This window comes from Aythya marila (assembly GCF_965140915.1).
Source record: "Aythya marila genome assembly, chromosome: 4".
Taxonomy (NCBI): Eukaryota; Metazoa; Chordata; class Aves; order Anseriformes; family Anatidae; genus Aythya; species Aythya marila.
The window spans coordinates 44,497,320-44,519,348 of record NC_139045.1 but is presented as its reverse complement, the minus strand read 5'-3'; the positions used below and the strand labels follow the sequence as shown (position 1 = coordinate 44,519,348).

Below are 22,029 nucleotides of genomic sequence, written 5' to 3'. Positions count from 1 at the left end.
AAAATAACAGCAAACTACTTCAGGTACTTGAGCAACTAGAAACACGAGTATTCATCAACATACAGTTCCTTTTGCAAGTAACAAAAGGAAACACTCCTCCCTCCCCAAAATAATAGACCAGATAAAAATAATAGGGAACATGACTGTGGGGCGATGACCCCAGGGCAGATCTTTAGGTGATACCAAGTAGGACCTTTCTGGGCTGCGTGGAACTGAAACGCAAGGCAGCTTTGGGGTATGTGTACACTGGCTTGGGGTCTGTCACCAAAGCCGCCCTCATCCCAGCGGCACCCCCGTGCCTGGGCCACTTCTGACAGGCGCCCAGCAGCCAGCCCTGGCAAAACAATTGCTGGAAAAACACCCGCTGCCCCGTCCGCTTTACCAGCCCATTAACTCCCCAGCCCAGCGGTTTGGAGCAGCCCCAACAGCGGCCTCCTGCCTGCCACCAGCCGGTTACCTCGGGGCTCCTCCCGGGGAAGGGGCGGGGGGGGTAACGGAGCCCTCAGCCGCCCGCCTGAGGGGCGGTAACGGCCGCGGCACCCGCCCAACGGCCGGCCTCGCGCCCCCGTGAAGGGAGGGTGGGGGGGGGGAGTGCAAACGGCGGCTGGCGCAGCGCGCAGGCGCGGAGGAGGAGGAGGAGGAGCGAGCGCGAGACCCGGCGTAGACGGAGGAGGAGGAGGAGGAGGAGGGAGGAAAAGTTACCGCGAGGGCGGGGCCGCGCCCGGAGTCGCCCGCCGGGAGGGGGCGAGAGAGGAGCTGCGGGGCCGGGCTGGGCGCTGAGGTGAGGTGAGGCGGGGGCGACGCGGCTTGGGGCTGGGGACGGGGGGCAGAGGTACGACCCCCCCTGCCCCCCCCCCGCGTTTCCCCGGCGCTGCCTTTGGGGCCGTGGCGCGCGCCCGGCCGTTGGGGGGTAACGGCCGCGCCTCAGGGAGCCGCGCGCCCCCCTCAGCGGCTGGGAGCTGGGGCTGAGCGAGGTCGGGTGCTCGTGGGGTGGGCTGGGGGAGCCGGGGGGGCTCCGCGCCGGGCTGCTGGGTCGGGCAGAGCCGGGGCGCGGGGTTAATGTTTAACGCCGGAGTCACGCTGCCCGTCGGCGGGGTTCTGGGGAGTGTTTTCGGAGGCTGTAGGGAGCAGGAAATGCCAGCGCAGGTGGTGTGGGGCTGCGCCGGGGGGGTCGGGTCCCAGCCGGCAGGTACCCCGTGCAAAGCGCTCCGGAGCCCGTCCGAGCCGGAGCCTGCCCCTCGCTGTGATTTCTCGATGCAAATATTTGCGAAGAAGCTGTTGAGGAAACGCGTCTCGTTCTTTCCCTTCCCGAAATAAGTGCGGCTTTTGCATGTCTCTGCTTAATCCTTTATTCTGCGAGCACACACAAAAAAATTCCCTCCTGCTTGACTTTGAAGTTGTTAGGATTATTTTAAGAGCAGAAACTTAGTCATGTGAGGAGTGTTTTACCTAACTGATGGTGTGTGCGTGTCTCCTTCCCCCTCGCACCTGCGGCCGCCGTGGTTATCCCGTCCTGAGCGGTGACTTTGGCTCTCAAAGCAGGGAGAGCTCATGTTACAATCTGAATAGAAATTAGTCTAAATAAATAACAAACGATGTTCTCTTTCCTTAGCGTTGTTGCAGTGTAAGATGTCTTTACAGTTTTTTTTTCCTTTAAAGATCAAATTACTTCGGTAAAAAGTTCTTCTGGAACAGGGGGATGCTGACGATAAATACACCTAAATTGTGCTTGATTTTCATATCAAAACTTGATAGTGCAGAATATTTTCCAGTCGCACAGTGCATGATGTACTACTGGCAGAATTGTTTGGGTGTGAGACCCACGAGACTTCAGGGACAGCATCAGTGCTATCGCCATTCAGTTACGTTACTTTCCACGATCCTGGTTGTGATGCTTGTTGCTGTTCCTCAGCTGATGGCTCTGTGTGCAGTAAAACAGTCACTTGAGGGGCATAGGGATAAGAGTGGAACACTTCCAAGGAGTTCTTCAGAAGTGTTTTTTTAGGCGTCAGCAGAAACAAGTTGGATTTTGGCAGGGCCAGGTTAAATGATGATGTGCTGAGGGTGTAGCAAGGAGATGGACTGGATTGGAGTTGCACATGTGAAAAAGGGTTTTAGATAGGTTTGTGTAGACTCATGTGTGTGAAATGTAAATGTTTTGAACTTTCTCTTTTCTTCTATGTGTGGGGTTAAAGATAATACTCATATTACCTTTCCTTGTAATTCAGTTACTTAGTTTTTCCTAGTGGTTTAAGAAATTGGAAAGTTTTTGGAGAAGGAACTAAAACCTGGTGTCTTGCATTTCTATTAATTATCAAGCAATTACTCCAAAATCTAAGAGGCAAAGTTACAGTTTGTAGCCCTGTAAGGGTAACAAATGTTTCCAAGATACCTTGTAAAGATACTTTCTATCTTTCTGAGGTTCAGGGAGTATATGGTAATCTTTGCGGAAAACACGTCATAAAGGATTGGGAAGATGGAGAAACAAAAACATATGTAGTTTTGTTTAATAGTATGTCTCACAGTGTTTATGAGGACAGTCAGGAATAGTTTTCCTGAGATTTCATCACATTCAGATCGATTTGAGATCGTTTTGACTGGTCTTGTACATGTATTTAATATATGCTGATACTTGAATTCAGTAGGGAGAAGGGCTCATGTGAGAACTCAGAGGTAACTTGCTGCTTTAGGGCATTTGGGTTCCAATCTTCTTACAGCTGAGACTTTTTGCTGCCTTCTCTTTCCTACTGCTTCTATTCTGCTGCTTCATCTGAATTCATCGGTTTAACTAAGAGTTTCTGTGCATGATGATTCACTGTAAATGTTGGCTTGTGTCATATGTTGGGAATCTGTATTCTTTCAGATGTTTCTACAGCCACAATGGGAACTCTGAGTAAAGTTGGTTCCTAGTTGTAACAGCCCAGAAATGCTGAACTGTGAACCTGTTGTTTTCTTCTAGATGCAAACAGGAAAGTTTTCATTGGAACAGCTTAAAGAAAAAATTGTATCCTTTTAGAGAAGCCATCTGTGATAGCATCTATACTTCTGCTTTTCCCATCCTGAAAGGATACAAAGAAGTATGACATGCAGGAGCAGTGATGTGGCATGTGAGGGATAGTTAAATGGACTGGAAAATAGACAGTAGAGATCTCTTAAAATAGTGTAAAAAAAAAAAAAAAAAAAAAAGTCTGGTTTTAATATCTTTAGAGGTTGGTTAGAAGGATTTCTAGAGAAATGGCTGTCAAATACCATTTTTGTCTCTGGAGGACTTCTTGAGTCAGTGATGGAAGGTAGAAAGAATGTGTCAAACCAATACCCATGGCTGCTATACTTGCAGATGGCACACAAAATCAGGGCTAGTGGCTACAGCTGGAGATATGAGTTTGACCGAATTGTTGTGTTGCAAATATGTGCTGTTAATGAAGGGTTTTTGCCCTGTCTGATGTTTCAGATACTGAAAACTTCAGTTCTTACAAATAGTGTCCTTTGAAAACAGGCTGAGGACTTCTAACAGCATTAGCTGTATGTTATATCAACAGATCTCCTTTGCCATAACACATACCATAATTCAGCGTAGTATTAAAGGTGAAATGGGACAGGATTGGTGTAGTGGCCAAAAAAATTAGTCACATTTGAAGGGATATAGGAGTTTATTCACTCCAAATTTCTGTCTTTTTCTACTCTTTTTCTTAAGCAACATCACTGATTTTTTTTTTTCCAAAAGTCTGCGTGTGTGTGTGGAAAACAGATGGTGTCCTCCAGTATCATCACAATACAAATCAAGATTTTTGGTCTGTTGGCAATTTTAAATGACAAACTTTAAAACTGCAGGAAACGCTCTTCCAAGTACTCATTTTTTTGCTGTTGTAAGTTGTTAGATTTTTGATGGATTTCATTCTGGTGGGAGAAAAAAGGCAACCACACTCCTACCATTGCTGTTCTCACTACAGAAAACTGATGGTTTCCCATCATAAGTTTGCTTCTTTTCAATACATTTAGTCACTCTTCAGTCCAAATTTTTGTTATCTAAATTCCGAAGTTGTGACATACATCAGTTTAGAAATTGATCTACCAGAGTTCTCAGACCATTGGGTGGGTTGCCAAGCTCAGCACAGAGGTGTGAGCTGCCAGCAGAAGCAGAAAGCTGAGTTACTTGAAAGTAACCTTAGTGCTGGGCACCAGGAAGGTTTGTCATTACTCATCTATGCAACGCGCTGGGATGCATTGTAAAATGAGGCTGAGATGATGCAAATAACTATTCTTCAGCCAAATTTCAGACACAGTCAACAACTTTTGAACCCGTTGGCAGGTTTCCACCCAGTTTGACGGAAGGGATAAAGTCTTAATGATGATGATGTACTTCCAGAGTAATAGGCTGCTGGCTGGAAGAGAGGGACATTGTATGGAGATGTTGGGTATATACCAACTCTGCTGCATGGCTAGGGAGAAAACTGGGAGCTTGTTCAGCTATGAGACAGCTGCCAGGAGCCAGGCTGGTAGCTCCAGTGTTCACGGACCCAACTGTTTATCTCGCTGGTTTTAACTGAATGCATACCAATGATGTCTAAACCCAAATGTACTTGTAGAAAGTGGTTTATGTAAAATAGTAATTGTACCATTTTCTAAGCTAATTTAGTAGTATTATTCCCTCCATTGAGAAGACTGTGCAAGCCACAGTTACTGAATTCCTAGGGTATACCTACCAAACTGGTGATAACATGCTGTTTGCAGGGCAGTGCGTTTGTTGTTCTGGAAGCTATAAAGGTAAGTATGCAAAATTTGTGACAGGCATATATGTAATTTCTCCTGTATGACTGCATGGCTAAGGGTAGCCTGGTGGGATCACTGATGACCAAAGAACAGTTGCTAAAATTAGGTAAGGTAGAAGAATATAAGCTGATAAATAGCTGTTGTTTTAAGAGTTCATAGCCTTTGTTTAGCAAAGCTTTGGTAGAGAACAGTCATCCGAAACTGATCCCTTTAGTCTGAAAGGCAAGAATATTTCTTTAATTCCCAGGTGATAAAATTCTTCCATAGCATGTCATTCAACCCTGCATGAAGTATCTGCTCTTGAAGACTCTGTGTGGTTTGAACAAATTATGATCAGTCATCAGTCACCCACACCTTTGTCAAGCCACGAGCTTAACGAAGAACTTCAAAACCCCAGTGGCTAATAAATGCTTTGGTGCTCCTGGTGACACTGGCTTACCACACATGTGTAAGGACCGTCTTCAACTCCTAATTACAGTCCTGGAGAATATTGAATTTAAATGAAAGGAGTCAGTGGTCTGTGTCCCAGTCACCAAAATGCTTATCCAAACCTCGTGGGTTAGGGAAGGAGCCATGGCTGATCAGTAGCATCACTTCTCTGTTTTATGGAACAGTTTCCAGCAAGAGCAGGCTTGTTGGTAGAGGAATAATGTTCCTGGTGGATGATCCAAATCAAGCTAAGTTTGCTGTGACTGAAGAGCACGTGTCCTTGCCAACATCCTCTACAATAGCTTTGTTTGATCCTGGCTTTTTTTTCTTCTGTTAAAGAAGCTAAGAGACATTTGTACAGAATAAATTTCAAAACAAGATGCTACTATAAACTTTCCTCTCCTTAGGGAGAGGCTGCAACAGCCAATACGTGCCAGATGTTAATCACATTGCTCACGGCACAGTTGGAAGGCTTTTCTACAGTGGCCCCCCTTGCTAGTGAATAAGTGACATGGTGTACTTAATACAGGGTGGTAGTGGAGGAAGAGAGGCTGGTGGGATTTCCAACCCCAGAGCAGGACTGGTTGGTCATATTGACCAGAGAACTGGGTTGAGATAGGATTATTTCACACCTACTTTCTGCTCCTTTTTTTATGTGACTACTTCTGGGGAGAAGGACAGCAGTTAATAAAACAAAGGGACTTCAGTGCAAAGACCTGGTGGAATTGCAGAGAATTTTTTAAAATGAATAGCTATTTGATATACCGTTCTTACTTTTTTTTTTTTTTTTTCTTCTTTTAAAATTGATTCATGCTTGAGTTGCTGGGGGATGTTTAGTTTGACATATGCAGCTTAAAGAATGTGTTTATAGAGAGTTATTTTAGAAGGTTGCATAAGGACAACTTCTAAGCAGTCGCTTCTGATTCTTCTTGTGTTGTATTGAAATTTTCTAGAAAAGGTGTACTGATGTTGTGGGCTCTTAATAGAGGCCATATGACTGTAATACCACAGTGCTCTGTTAAATGGATATCTGGCCTGCATATGAAAACCATGCAATGAATATATTCTGCAACATATCATTTTATGATAAATAAATAGGTTTGTGTGCACTTACCTGGTGTGATAGGTGAAATACTTTGTATTTACAGCTCTGTGGATGTGAAATTAAACAGGAAGCATCTTAATGTGATACGATATTAACAGAGAGCTAGCAGAGAACTATTTTTATGAAATTCCTGCAGTGAATCACAACTTTTCTGAAACCCATCCCAACACCTAAATGCTCACTCAGTGCATGCACTGTTTGAAGTCTCTTCCAACCTAGAAATTCTGTGACTCCTGAAATGTAAAACAAAATGAGTTTCCTGAAAGTATTGGTGAATGAACGCTTCTTATCTGAATTGTTCTGAAATAACTTTGTTTCCAAACAATGTGTGTATTTCTTATCAGTTAAAGTATAGAGTAGTTTAAATTCAGAGTTGTGTTCCTTTGCCCCTGTTCCATATTGACGCATAAATCTCTTTTTCAGAAGCATGGTGAAATTGTTTTTGAAATATGCTAAGAAACAGACATTGATGGAAGCTCTTCTGCCCTTATCACTCCATATAAGTGAGTTCCAGGGCTGAAAATGAAATTGACAGAGAAATTGACATTTCTTTAAGTATGTTACATTTTTTATCTGTCTGTTTTAGCTATTACATAGGTGAAACAGAGCCTTATCTCACTTTTGCATTTAAAAAGAAAAACATGTATGTTTCCCAAACCTAAGGTGACTTTGGGTATATCATTAGGCTTTTCTTCAGATGAGAAAACAACTTACTAATGGAGCAAGCATTCACTCTTTTTTTTTTTTTTTCCTGAGGATGAATCCTGCAATTCTTGTCTGTTCTTGGTTTTCTTTAAATAACCAACTGTAGTCCAACTTCACAGACCCCTCCTTAATGCATTCATAGTTGAATACATAAGACTTGTTTTCACCTGTAATTTAGATACTAGAATCATTCATTTTTGCATATAACTTGTGTGTTCTAGCAGTAATGTATAGCTTACCTTACTTTCCATCTAGTCCTTCCCATATTACTCAGTTGCTCTAGGCTGAGTGCTATTTACACAGAAATGCAGACAGCAGGACAGGCTAGCTGAATCAGCAGTGGTGGTGGAGTCCCACTGTTGGAGCAGCTCTGGAGACGTGAGGTATGATGTATTAAGTAGGGCACTTTAGGCTGGGTGACCCTGACAGCAAGTCTGGTGCTTCTGGGTTAGACCCGTATTGATCGTGTTGCACCCATGTGTCAAAGGTAGCAACTCAGTGAGGGATGTTTCAGGTATGCGGTGGAGTGCAAATGCTCAGTTCCTTCGTGGCTGCTGCAGGCCATCCAGGCTGTTCCCGATCCACTCTTTCCAATTTTTTTTCTCTTCAGTGTACCTGTTTTGATACTGCTGGTTACCAAAAATTGTCCATCTTACATTTAGCTTTGTCTTCTGGTGCAACAGCAGGAAGGTGGAGAAAACTGTACAATCTTCTCCATATGGGAAATAATGTAAAGTGAAATTGAGAACTCTGTATTGCCAGGAAAATGGGGGCTCAAGAAGCTTCTCTGTGAGAAAAATGTAGTATGTCAGTTTTTCAGCATAGATATAGTAGTACTAATTCAGAAATCAGCAGAAAATATTTTAACAGTTGAAGCAGTTGAATATGTAAGATTTTTCTGATTTTTTTTAAAAATCATAGTTATATCTAGATGATTATTTTTATAGATTTGAAGTTATAGTTCCACGTGATAGCAGGAGACTTTGATCAAAATGATGCTTTCTATTACTAGGTGTTTCTGATAAAAGATACTGGCTCCTAGTATGTGTGTATATATATGTATTATATATGTGTGTGGGGTGGGGGCATATATATATATATATATATATATAATCAGTTATATACTTTGTTTTTTTTCTTGGCTCCTCTTTATTCATCCTTATTTTCCATTTATATACTGTAGTGAAACTTTAATGAAAATATTTGTTAAAAATATTTTTCACTTGCACTGTGTGAATCTGTTACCACCTCTGCATACCTGACTTGAGACAATCTTTAATCTTCTGTATTAAGCTTCATTTTGCCCTTTCTTACCTTCACCTCTGCCCCTGTTTTCTATGAGTTTGCTCCTTTGCAGAAGACTAGTTGTTATGCTATTGAGCGCTTTAACTTTGGGTTTCATGTGGAAATAAATTTTGAAGTTGATACTCCCTTTAATTTAAGGTTCTAATAAGATCTTAAACTAATATTTGTTTACAGTTACCCACTGCATCTTTTTTCTTTTTTTTTCCCTTTCTGGGTTTATTGAAGTGAACATAAAGAACACAAAATAATCACATGATAGTCTGTCAAGGTCAGTTTCCAGTTAGATTTCAGATTCTTTGCTCAGTGCTGTCACAAATCACACTTACTATTTCCAGTATTATTAGATCAAATTACTTACGGGTGAGATGCAGTAACATCAGTAAACAAACAGAAAACATCTGATTATGCACTGGGCAAAAGGGACTTTTGGTTATGTTCCAGTTATTGATTTTTAACAATACAAGCAAGTATAAATGTTTCTTTTTACTAAGGGGCTTTAGGGGTGCAAGTCTTCCTGCAGTTATGTTTGAAAGTCATGTGGTATGTTTCTGTGGTGTTCCAGCTATACAATATTTGAGAGCAGTAGAATTGCTTGATGTGAATGTGCTGGTGGTAGCTCTGAGCTGGGTAAAATTATCTTCCAGCTTATCTGTTGTAGTTGGGCTACTGTTTTTTTTTTTTTTTTTTTTTTTTTTAATTGCTCACCATTCTGAAAAAGCTTTCATAGTGGAAAAAAATTATAGTGAGAAAGCTGCAAGTTTTGGTGTATCCTGACGCATCCTTAGTATCTCACATGCTTGTAAAATTTAAGGTAGATTGTCTATGATGTGGAACGCCCATATTTCACCTTTTTTTTTGTTGTTTCCCCTTTCCCAAATACGTAGTCATAATTGCTTTGGTTCATTCAAGTTTATTCTGTTCTGTGCTATTACTTTAAGTATGTCTGCAGATGTTGTAATAATGCCAAACTGATTGGATAACCCATTGTTCTGAGAGGATCACTGTATGGGCTTTAAATGTGCCTTTGATGGTGTTCTGGCCGATGAGTCATTTAACTGGAAATACATGCCTTCAGCAAGGAGAGACTTATTGTTGGAACTGTAGAATCTTGGAGTTGGTTATTGGGACAGTCACTGGTCTAGGACTGCTATTGAAACATTCTTGCTCTGCTTCTAGCTGTGTTTCTCTAGATGCTTTAAGAAGCAACTAGATTGATGACATTGTTTTGTAGTGTTTACTAAGTAGTACAAAACTTTAAAAGCTGAGAGTCCATCTGTAACATCTTCAGAATCTTAAAACATAGGCTTAAGTTCATGTGATTTGTTGGGATACTGAAATCAAAATCATCTTAGGTTTTCAAGTGTAGAATAAAAATATTTATTTCTTGGTAATCTTTTAATTAGGCTTTGAGATTCAAAGTTAGAATAACACATGTCATGTGTTCTTTTTACAAGCAGTGCAACATATTGTTAGCAGAATCCAAACTTTATCATGGTCTCTGGAGGTGTACAGTAAACTAGAAAATAACTGATTATGACAGACAAAATAATTTTTCTGTCTTGAGAAAACTATGGGGTGGAAATTTTCTTCTTCCCTGATTATTGCATCTGCCTGTATATTAAGCAGTTGTTACAGCCATCTTTATTTATTTAGATTTTTAACGTTTTTGAAAAATCCGGTTTTAATTATTTTTTTTCCTATTTCAGATTCACTTGAAAGAGGATGAGATAAACATGGAGTCTTCTAAACTGGAATATATTTTGTGGATCACAGTTAAAAGTAAAAAGATGGACGGAAGTCAGCGAAGAGGAATATAATGCCTGTCAAGTCAGAAAACAGGAGTATAACGCCTGTCAAGAGTTTTCCATTTCTGTGATATGTATAAACTCATGATATAACACAACTCATGATTTATAGTAATACTTCATTGATATCCCTGGAAGAAGTCAATTACTGTGCAACTTGCTTAATAAGAACTTTTATTCTATTAACTTTTATGTATTTTAACCTTACCTGGATAACATATGTTTTTTTTCTTTTTTTTTTTTTTTGAAAGTTTCATTTGAAAACTTTTGTGTGGTTATATTTTAACTGACAGACTGATCCTGATAGATTGCTGACAGCTGCTCCTGGAATAAGGACTTAAACCCCTCAGTGGTTACTGTTACACAGGGTTGAATGGAATGTTATGACTTTACAGCGATTCTCTTAGGACCTTCTTCTTTGCCTTGCACCCATCATATCCTTAAATATTTAAGTGTAAATAGTGCAATTATAAACTCTGGAAAATAATGGCATGGGTGAAATTTTTAAGGAAACCTGGGGGTAACCTTGGAAAAGTTTATCAGCCTGGAAGTATATTGTCCCTGGCCCCGACAAAAGGTTTATTAAATGAACCAGGACAAAACAGCTGCTTTCTAAATAGTGCTGTTCAGGTAAGAAAATTTTTTGATTTATTAAGTAGTTCTCATTTTGTTGCAGCTTAGATGACCATAGCAGGGAAAGGGTTCTCTTGGAAATGCTGTTTTTATTACTTGTATTGCAGTATGTGCATTCTACAGAAAAATACACTATGTTTTTCAGTGGTGTTAAATTCAGTTCTCAATTTATTAAACATTTTAATGATGCTAATTGAGACAGAATGTTATGGCTTTCTGGAATTGACTTTCCTGTAAAAGGTGGCTATCACAGAAAAAAGACAATGGTGGAAATAACTTTTATTTAGAATTTGATTTCAAGAAATTGAATGTGAATGTTAAATATGTAATTCTGCCAAAAATGACAGCATGTTATATTGTTTGCATACATTAAGAATAACAGTAAAACTTTCTTTTCATATTTGACGGCTTAATACTCATAACTTTAAAACTTAGTGTTTGAATTCTAAAACCAACATTTGTTAAATGTAGTGTTTTTATAACCTACCAAATTTACATTTTTTAAAAAAGTACAGCAGTCAGTCCTACTACATGCGTTGAATAGGGTACTATTTTTATTGAAATCCTGTTTTCTCAGAATTAGTACATGAAATTGTGTTACTGGGGCATATCAGAAGATGCACATGCAGTTGAAAGCTTTGTTTCTAATTTTAGGAAAGCCTTATGGAATTAGTAGAGCAGGAGATACAACTGATACCAAAGAAATATGACTTAAGTATCTTTTTACTCTATATGCATATCTATTACAGGTCAAATTCTTGCAAGTACTGCCTATGTACTGTTCTGTGAATAATTGAAAAAAGCATTGCCTGTTTAGATCTTAAGTATAGTTTAATAGTACAGTGATATTAGCATTATAAAAGTTGGTCTTTTACAAGCCTATTTGTGACAGAGAATATGGGGATATAATTAATTCTGTGACAAAACAGTGCTTTCCTTTCCAGTTTTTCTTCAAGTTAGAATACTAGCAGTAGTTTAGTTTTAGGACTTTTTAAATCAAAAAAATAAAAGTTTTTTTTTAAAGATGTGCAAATAGAGGGTATAAGAGTATATTTTGTTGTAATGCTTAAATTTTGGCCCTCGTTGTTTGCAAATTGTACAGAATTATTTGCCAAACTGGCAGAGGCCTTAATAGATGCATAGACTTCCCTTAAAAAAAAAAAAAAGGCGAAAAAAACATCCAACAACAAAAATAAATCTTAAAAATGGTCTGGATATGAACACAGGAGGTGAGATATGCACATGCCATACAAATATGGTATCTAAATAGGTTTAAAACAAAAACGTACAATAGGCTCTGTAGAATGAGTTTGCTGCATTGGATTTAATGAGAACAGCATGACCTATATTCTTCTTTAGTTTTGGTAGTTTCCCCTAGGGTGCCCTGAAATTAAACCCTAAGTCATTTTTAGTTATGCTTTCAGACAGTCCTAGTATTTTACATCATACTGCTGTTTATCACATGGTGGGTGATGATTGGTGACTGCCCTTTTAAAAGGAGGAATGTGTTCCTTTCTTTCCTCTCCTTTGTTCAACCTTCAGAACTGAGGTTCTAACATTCCTTTTCAAAAATATCCTAATTCATTTTAGCATTTATATTTATAGATAGATATTTTTCTTCTGGATTTGTAACTGTTGTGTTACAGTGTCTCTCAAGAACTCATTTTTATGCATTTATTTTTTTATGGCAACTTTGTGAACTACTGCAGTGATTGTGCAACTAAGACACTAGATACTGAAAGCAGTATAGTGTGACTAAATTGACATTACCTTTGTATACAGTAGCTACACAAATAAAAGGTAGAAACTTGCAACTGATAAAGCACCAGTGGATTATCTTGATCTGTGGAGAAACAAATGTATTTCAGCGTTAGTTTTAGTAAGAGAGCAAAATGAAATGCTGTTCACATTTTACCTAGCAATTCAGTTTCTGTGTATTCATCTCTTTTGTTTTAAAGAAATCACAGAAGAGGGAGAGAGGAAAAATGAGACCCCATAGCTTTCTTCCTCTTATGTAAAGCCATAAGATACACTACTGCAATCTCTGTACACAATTAAGCTTACTTCTCGTTTCCTAAAGAGCATTTCCAACACCAAGTATACTGCAGTTGTTTCAAAAGTTTAAAAATGAGATCTACATTTTATACAAGAGTTGTGAATGCAAACCCTCCACAATTTACTAAGCTAATGGAAAAGGATCATAATTTATCAGTCTTGGTGCTCATGTTGTAAATGTTATGTAAAATCAGGAGGAAAAAAAGGAAATCTAGTGCATGTTATTGTATTAGATGTAGAGCTTTCAAAATGAGTTACTTATTTTCTGTGCATCTTTTATAGGTTTTATGGCAACTTGACATATTTCGACGAAGTTTGAGAGGTTTAACTGGACACGTGTGCCAGGGAGATGCGTGCATATTTTGTGCTTTAAAGGTAAATGATGAATAAAAATTTTAGAACAAAGCATTATGCATTTCTCCCTATACGTCTTAAATGAGGGAGACAATTCTACTGAGATGATAATTTAATGTCCTTATCGTTTTTATGTCTAATAAGAATGTCTCGTTTTTGTGATTGAATCATACTTGTATGTCCTTTTAAGGACATTTGTAACAAATGTTTGTAACATATTTTATATTATAGGAGAAATATTACAGTACGCAAATTTGCAGTCTGATTAAGCATACAACTATTGTCTGTTTTAAGACAGTATAACCTAATTGAGAATTTCTAGCAAACCTTGTAGAGATCTGTTATTTTTCTGTCTACGTACAAATGCTTTTGTTCTTTAATTCAGTGTTTGAATACAATAACATTGACTGATAACGTCTCAGGATTTTTTTCTACTGAGTAGTTGATGGTAACTGTACAGGACTTAATTGTTTAGCTTGTAGGTAGTGAAAGGTAGGCAGAGGTACTAGAACTTTAAAGAATGCTGGTAACATTTTAGAATTGTAAAAGTATGTCAGATCTGCAAGTCTTAACCAGCACACAAAACTTGTACTTCAGTTTTGTAAGTCATCTGAAGTCCAGAAACAAATGAGTTCTGTTAGGTTCTTGCTATTTCTGCTGCAATGGTATTTGGCTGCCTTCAGTTACCAGGGAAGAACTGTAAACATTGTATCTCATGTTCCATTGGGATAAAATTCCCAATGAAAAATGCATAGGAGTTTTTGTTTGCTCGTTCTTTTAGTAATATGTACTTTCTACTTTTACAGACAAAAAAGATGGTTTGGGTTTCTGTATAGTTATATACAGAACCAAGAATCACTTGTATGGAGAGAGCTGAAAGGGTCAACACTATTTAAAAATGAAATTAATCAAGGAAGTGGTTTTTGGCTATACTAAATTGTAGGCAGGGATAAGCCAAGTATTTGTCAGGTGTTTCCAGTTAGAGTTTATTCACAGGGCGTTTTACAGACCAAACTTTGGTCCTGAATAAACATTTTGAGGCAAGAAGTATTTGCAGTGACATTTAGTCTTTCAGGAGGTGTATAATCTATGTATTCTGTGTATTTTTTTTTTTTCAAACCATTTTAGTGTTTATCATGATTGTGATATAGCACAGCTGATCTCTCCACTGTTCTCTCTTTTCCCAAATATAGCTTTCCTAGAAGTGTCGTTTTACTTCTTTGTTTAAAATGTTTCATTTTAAAAAGCAAACAAGATGAAGTAGGTTTAGATGCAACTACCCATATTCAGACCAGCTTCCTGAGGCTTTTTCCCAACCTTTTTACAAGCTTTTAACTCCACAGAACTTAATGGGGCTTTCTGTTTTACCAGGGTTTTCGTGCATATTATATGTTCTTCTGTGTGCTGGACACTTGGTCTTATTACTACATGAAGTCCAAACCATAACTCGGCACACCTCTCTTTTTAGATAAAATCTTTAGATATAGTCTTTTAGTGTTGTGTGTGCAAGAACATCTGATGTGATAATCTACAGTAAGATTTGTGTCCTATCCCTTTTGATTTGACCCATATTACACATTAAGTGCTGGTCATATATTGTCTTGTTCAATGATGCATTGGAACTACCTTTCAGAAACTCAGAGGGATTGAATGGTGGCAATTTCTGGAATGTATGTATACTACAATGTAATCACATTGCTAAAATCATAGTAAAAATATTGTAGCAGTTTTAAGTTGCTCATAAACATGAAGATACCACTTAATGTCAAGTTGCGAATGAACATAAGTAATGAGTTGGAATGTGCCAATGGTGAATTTGTGAAGACCAGCTGTTTTTTTCTAAGCTAAACTTGCCATTTGCTGTACCTTAATACCCTTTTTCTTTGTAATTACTGGGGCTCCAGTACAAAGTGAAATAGGTTTTGCATCACTTTAAGTTACCTCCCAAAACAACACCCTAGCTTTAGCTCCTCTGTAAGGCTACTGCAATTTAGGACGTGATTTTCTTTATTCTTTCAAGTATCTGCTCTTGAAGGTTTGATTACTCCCATAATGCATCTTCTTGTGCCGTTTTTCTAAATGGCTTTCAAAACCTGAATATTTTGCATTGGTTTGACTGTCATGTCTTTCTATTTTGATAAGTTCCCAACAACAATGATAAGCCATATTGCTGCCCGTTCTGTAATTGGTTAGAATTGAATTGGTCATTGTTTTAATGACATAATTGCATTCTTTATAGCTGTATGGCCAGTAGCCTAGGTATTGAACCAGAAACACCACTGTGGTTAACTCACTTGGAAGTATCTGTCCTCAGTCATTATGTGCACTACTGGTTTTGCTTTCTTGGCTTATTAAAGATACTGGCTGAGTGATTCTGTTTGTTCTGCGTTCTGAACCTGGGGCATTTTTATATTCATGTGGTGTATGTGCTGGATGAGGATGCATTTCAGCAACCTGTCTGTGTTTTTTTTTAAAGGTTCGGGGCTATTTTAACCCTTCTTATTCAAAAATAAGAAAGTGTTTTGTCTGTTGTATTTTTTTACCCTTTCCAAAAGGAATTTGACACTTCCTCCCCGTATAAGTGCCATTCTATGGTTTGATGGCTTTTTCTGAGCCTATGGTGTAAACTAGTAAGTTTACTAGCTAAGCCAGTAAGTTCTGTTTTACTCTGTTCAACTCTTTTTTAAAAATATTGGTGTTCTGTGTGTTAAATATGATAATATTTTTTTTTTCCTGGGGACTGCTGGAGTGGGTTTTAGAACATGGAGGCTGCTATAATGTTTTTAGGCATGAGAAGGAAGTTTTAAGTATTTGACAGGCACTTATACTGGAATGCATCATGTTTAAAATGCTACTTTATTAGCACTGAAACTTTGTATGTCTGTTGCTTCTTTGCCTTCTGTACGACAGATTTGTTTTAACCTAGGAGGCCGATGTGAAGAATGAATATCCTTATTTATATTTTACGTGACTTCTCCCAATGTGCTTTGTTTCTCTTCTTTTTTTCTCAGAAGTTTGACTTCAGAGAATTTTTGAGAGTGGAATACACCCTTAAATGTCTGCAAATGTTTTCTCATCCACTTAGTGGCTTTTAACTTCCAGTTCTTTTAAAATCAACCTTCCTTACTTGCTAAATAATGAGGTCACTTACGTGCATATCTGCCCAAAAGAAAAGTAATAGCCAACTGTCTCTTCTGGGAAACGAAGAAAAAATCAAATGCAGTTTATTTTCATGTTTTTGAACTACAAATATTGACCCATTTTCTTGTCTTACCATATACACTGGTTGAGTAGATAGCTGATTTAATAGCAAGGATTTTCAGCATTCTGTGTAATGGGAGTTTTTTTTGCATATCCATCATTTTAATAAAGATACGATCCTGTCTGAAGTAGTAATGTAAATGTGTTATTTAATAAGTGATATATGTTAAACTAAAATTATATTGTGCCCCTAAGAAATACATTCCATCTATAAAGATGAGATACTTAAGCGTGAACCACTATTCCAGTGGCAAAATTAAAAAAGCTGCATAATTACAGACCAAAGTTTTGTGATGCTTTTGGGAGCGGAAGGGCTTGCTTTTTGCATTTTTATATGCTTTGTGTTTTCTTCCTACTGAATCAGAGTTCCGTTTGGTAGCTTAACTTTTTATAATTGAACAAGTAATGGTGAGAACATGGAACTTGAGTAACTTTAAGGGAAACTAGTCATTTGTAAATTTTAATGTATTTATGTTTTTTATATTTGCTGTTTAGGCATGCTGCTTAAGAACTGATCTGTTTGAATAGAACTGCAGTGCATAGTTAAGTGGCTAATTAAGCTGAGTAATCATATTTCTTCCTAGGCAATATTTTCACAATTTCAACACAGTCGAGAAAAAGCACTCCCATCGGATAATATGAGACATGCCCTGGCGGAAAGTTTTAAAGATGAACAGCGTTTCCAGCTTGGATTCATGGATGATGCAGCAGAATGTTTTGTGAGTATTCTTTACAATAGCCAAGTAGGATTATGTTAGCTTTATAGAAAGGATGCCAACCTGGCTTATTGTTTTGGTAAATTTAGACTCACAGGTAGGATACAAGTAGCATAATACTGCTGATCTTGTTTATGTCAATTTATGGAGACACCCACAGTAAGTAGTAATGTGAGATGGAGTAATCTTGCATTTGTTCCATACTTTCTTTCCTAACTCTGTGCCTCAGACAGAGGGGTGTGTGAAATACTACAAGGGGTGAGTGAGGATAAGGAACTCTCAATTATTCCCAGAAGTTTTTGGATCCTTCAGTGTGAATAGGGATGGAATTAAGTACATGTTAAACTTGTAGGTTGCCTGTTTGGAGCCAAGAGGAGTAGTTGCTGGAGTATTGAACTGGAATATTGCTTATATATTCTGACTTCATCAGTTTGTTTTTGTTGTTTCTTTTTAGGAAAATATCCTTGAGAGGATTCATTTTCACCTAGTGCCAAACAGTGACACAGATATGTGCACTTCAAAATCCTGTATTTCTCATCAGAAGTTTGCTATGACACTGTATGAACAGGTCAGAGTAATACTTGTTTGCTTTAACAAATACTTTGTTTCTGCTGTCAGGAGTAAGTAAAAACAAAAGGATTTTTATTTTTGTAGTGTGTATGCCGCAGTTGTGGAGCATCATCAGACCCATTGCCTTTTACGGAATTTGTGCGTTATATTTCTACAACGGCCCTGTGGTAAGGGGTTTTATTCTTGTATTTGTCTAATTTGTCTAATACACTCCCAGTAATATGCTAGAAAAATGCTGTAAGTTAAAAGTGAATTCTTTTGAGATAGTGTCCCAAAGTAACATTTGGATTTCAAAAACAAGATGTAGGGAGAGTTTGACAAAAAGTATACATTGCTACTGTTTTACCTATGAATCTTTTCCTGTTATGCAAAAGATCAGTTGAGACTTGGCAGAAATCTGTTTATTCTTAAATGGAAAATAACGGTGGAACTCCTTTCTTTTATATATATATATATATATATATATATATATATATATATATATATATATATATATATATATTTTTTTTTTTACAGTAATGAAGTAGAAAGAATGATGGAGAGGCATGAGCGTCTCAAGCCAGAAATGTTTGCAGAATTGCTGCAGGCAGCAAATACTGCTGATGACTACAGAAAGTGTCCTGTAAGTAAACAAAGATGTTCCGTGACTTTCGTTAATATATAATGGAGAACTCTTTAGGATGTTAAATCAGGCTGAAGTATTCCTCTAAAAGCCGGATTCCTTCTGGCCACTTTAGTGCAGTCTAGCTTAGGGAAAGATTGCCTTTAAGTTTAATTCTATTGCTGCAGTTACAGATAAACTTTGTACTGGATGTGTAAGTAGCTGGTTAGAAAGTTGAGTTATTAGGCCTATACTTTCACTCTGTGTTAAATATACAGCTAGGTACTTCTGATTAGTCTGAATGGGTGTATTGTTTGAATGAAGCACCTTTCGTTCATATATACTGAGAGCTTGAGAAAATTGTCTTTAATTGGAATAATGTTGTACTTTTATCAACCAAAAAAAGTCTCCATTAGCTTATTCTGCTTCATCCTTCTCTTCTTCAAATGATGCTTTATCAATACTATTAATCTGGGAATCATCAAGAAGGGAATAAGAAAGTATAGAAATAACCTTAAATTTCCTGGGTATGAGTAACAAAATCATGATGGTGACTTGCATATGTTCAGAAACTTCTATTTTAGGGTGATGACTGGATGTAGAAGTTTAATTGTAGCCTTCATCAGTGTTTATGTTATTTACTTTAAAAGCATAAAAAAGTGATGATGAAGAATTTTTTACCTGTAAATTGTTAGAAACAAAAATCATAATTCAATTTGAGAATTCGAATAAGTTGTTTTTTTGTTTTGCCTAGTAACTCAACTAGGAACCTAGAGGTTTCTCTTAACATATTTGTTTTCCTTGTCACCACGCTTTTTTTTTTTTTCCCTTTCTCTAGAGTAACTGTGGTCAAAAAATAAAAATTCGTCGTGTTCTTATGAATTGCCCTGAAATTGTGACAATTGGTTTAGTCTGGGATTCAGAGCACTCTGACCTGACAGAAGAGGTTATGCGGAATCTGGCAACACAACTTTATCTTCCTGGGGTATCTGACCTAAAACTATTTTTTTATTCTAGAATTTAATTTTATATAAATCTTATGTAAATACAAATATATGCATATATGCATATGTGTATGTAATTATATGTATTTAAAAATCAAAATCAGCACAATTTAACTTCAAAATTTATGGCTAACATTCTGTATAATGTGCTGCCTAATGTAGTTTTTCTGAGAGGAAAAAGCCTTGTCAGAAGTGTTGGCCTTACACCTAAGTGTGAAGAGGAATACAGATAAATTCCTAGTTGAAAATTTACGAATATCATACTCAATTTGAAATTTGTAGAATTAATCCAGAATTACCATTTTGCCCTAACAGCTATGTAAAAAAAAAAAAAGTTAAAATAGACCTATTAGGAGCAAAGATCATTATTAATGAAAAACTGAATAATGCAACAGGATATTTAATTCTAATTGTCTTGGTGGAGTGCCAGTAGTTGACCTAGAAATCAAGTGTAAGTGTGTTACATGCTTTTAAAAATATTTAATATTTTTACAGCTCTTCTATAGGGTTACAGATGAAAATGCCAAAAATAGCGAACTTTTTCTTGTGGGAATGATTTGCTACACAAGCCGACATTACTGTGCCTTTGCCTTTCACACCAAGAGTTGCAAATGGGTGCTGTTCGACGATGCTAATGTAAAAGAGGTAAATATGCTGTTTTTACTGCTACCAAATTTAGTGATCTTCAGTTTTCTAGAATGCATTCTTCTGTCACAACACTTAAACAAGTCAAATGAATGTCTTTTTTTTTTTTAAAAAAAAACAAACAAACTGTTTTTGAACCTTTAGTTTACTAAATCAGTTTCACAAATGAATTATAGAATTAACTTCACCACTTAAAAATGCGAGATACTTCATGATGTTAATGCACATCCTGTCTACTTTTGAACTTTTCATTCTTTTTATGAAAGACTTAACACTGCAAATATAGTCATCAGTAATTGATGTTCTGGCTGTTAGCCAGTGTAATACTGGTTCTAGATTCTTGCCACAATTTACATAAACTTATGCTACAGTGTTGAATCTTAACGTACCTTTAAAATTAGGACATGGTTACTTGCTGTTGATTGAATTATTCTTTCTATAATTCTCTTTGATGGCTTTGATACAAAAAGATTATTTTTTCTTAGATCGGAACAAAATGGAAAGATGTGGTCTCCAGGTGCATTCGATGTCACTTTCAGCCATTGTTGCTATTTTATGCTAACCCTGATGGCACAGCTGTATCTCCAGAAGATGCTCCGAAGCAGATTATTCACTGGTCTCCAAACAAAGTAGTAGGAGGAAATGGGGAAGACTTAGGTAATTCGTTTTTTTAATAATGATATAAACTAAGAGGAATTATGAAATGAGGATTATAAGGGAGGGGGTAATGGATTAGCTGATTTTGTTCTTAAACACTTTTATCAGTAATTATCTAAAGGGTCTCAAAAGAAAAAATACTAGTATACATACTTAATACTGGAACTGTCTGTTTTGTCTGTTATGGGAATACAAATTGAGACACATGGATAAGGAGTGGATTTTTTTATTGAAGATAAGTCATTACTAAAGTTATGTGTAAAATAGTTCTTTCAGAAGAAAATCTAGTATATTTGTATATGCAATTGTTCTTAAGCATGTATTGGTACATTTAAAATACTGCTTAAAATATTATTAATTTAAACTCATCCATCATCTTTTTAAAATACTGCTTAAAAAATGCTTTTTATAGCATTTTACCAGAGCTTAATGCAAATACAGAGAGATATTTGGAGTGTGTGTTACCATATGTGTATGCACATGCACTTTTTCTAAACTTTAAATATAACATACAAGTAATATAAAAGGCCAATTGAATTTGACATGTATCCTCTTTACGTAATAAGTCGCAATAGGACATGCACTGCTTCAGGGAAGGAGTGGAGCCTATTCTACTGCAGCCTGCCATTATAAATATGGCAGGATACAAGATATTACAAAACCTTACTGCCTAGCATATTGAACTGTGGTGGGTTGCTTGTTTCTTTTTGTTTTCTTAATCCTAAGTTAAGAATTCAGTTTTGAATTTACAGATTGGAAGATTTAAATTAGGAAGCCTGTAATTCTAAAGACAGATATGTTGTTTGTTAGGGTTTGAGAAGCATTCTGCTCCTAAGTCAGACCACTTGAAAGAGAATGGAATTGGAGACTCTGCTAGTCAAAGGAGTAATAAAAAACTTCAGCCAGATAATTCAGCCTTCAGCAGAAGCCACATTCAGGCTAGTGGTGGTAGAGGTCCAGGTATGTACCTTCCCTCCCCTCCCCCAACCCCAATACGTGGGCTATTATGAAATATTTATGCTGGTGCCATAACTACCCCCTCATTCTTCCTGTACTAAAGTGCTGCTTGAGGCCTGCATCCTTTTCTCAAACAACTTCATACTTTCCAGTCATATTGTCAGTTAAAAAGCCCATTAGAAAGTTTAAACTGATTTGATCTGGTGGAGCATGTGGCTCTGCAAATCATTGGCTGTTTGGGGGAACACTGTTTCCCAACAGTATTGTGATGTGCAGTATTATTTTTAATCCTGTATATTAACTGATGGTTATACTGGGGGGGGGGAAATACTTATTATTATTTTTAAAAGGCACATTTAACGTAATTTATGATCTATTCTGTCAGTAAACCAGACTTCCAAAACCAACCAACCAAAAAAGCTTTAAGTAGCAATACTGGGGAGTGACTGCTGTCTCA

The 22,029-nt window shown here is 37.3% G+C and overlaps 1 protein-coding gene across 5 annotated transcripts in view; it reads left to right on the top strand.

The window, feature by feature from the left end:
* The first annotated feature begins 702 nt into the window (after window positions 1-702).
* USP53 (ubiquitin specific peptidase 53) overlaps window positions 703-22,029 on the top strand; it is a 37,447-nt gene continuing 16,120 nt past the window's right edge. Inside the window, exons 1-11 of one of the 5 annotated variants that reach the window (XM_082759708.1) lie at window positions 703-781; window positions 10,021-10,749; window positions 13,090-13,182; window positions 17,007-17,141; window positions 17,593-17,706; window positions 17,793-17,875; window positions 18,225-18,330; window positions 19,148-19,294; window positions 19,809-19,958; window positions 20,444-20,615; window positions 21,426-21,575. In XM_082759708.1, coding sequence (XP_082615834.1) covers window positions 10,606-10,749; window positions 13,090-13,182; window positions 17,007-17,141; window positions 17,593-17,706; window positions 17,793-17,875; window positions 18,225-18,330; window positions 19,148-19,294; window positions 19,809-19,958; window positions 20,444-20,615; window positions 21,426-21,575 — 1,294 coding nt within the window. In that variant the 5' untranslated portion in view covers window positions 703-781; window positions 10,021-10,605. Of the gene's footprint in view, window positions 787-862; window positions 975-6,727; window positions 6,860-10,020; window positions 10,750-13,089; window positions 13,183-17,006; window positions 17,142-17,592; window positions 17,707-17,792; window positions 17,876-18,224; window positions 18,331-19,147; window positions 19,295-19,808; window positions 19,959-20,443; window positions 20,616-21,425; window positions 21,576-22,029 lie in introns of those variants that run through there. The other 4 variants (XM_082759711.1, XM_082759712.1, XM_082759709.1 and 1 more) reach the window with 4 other exon arrangements.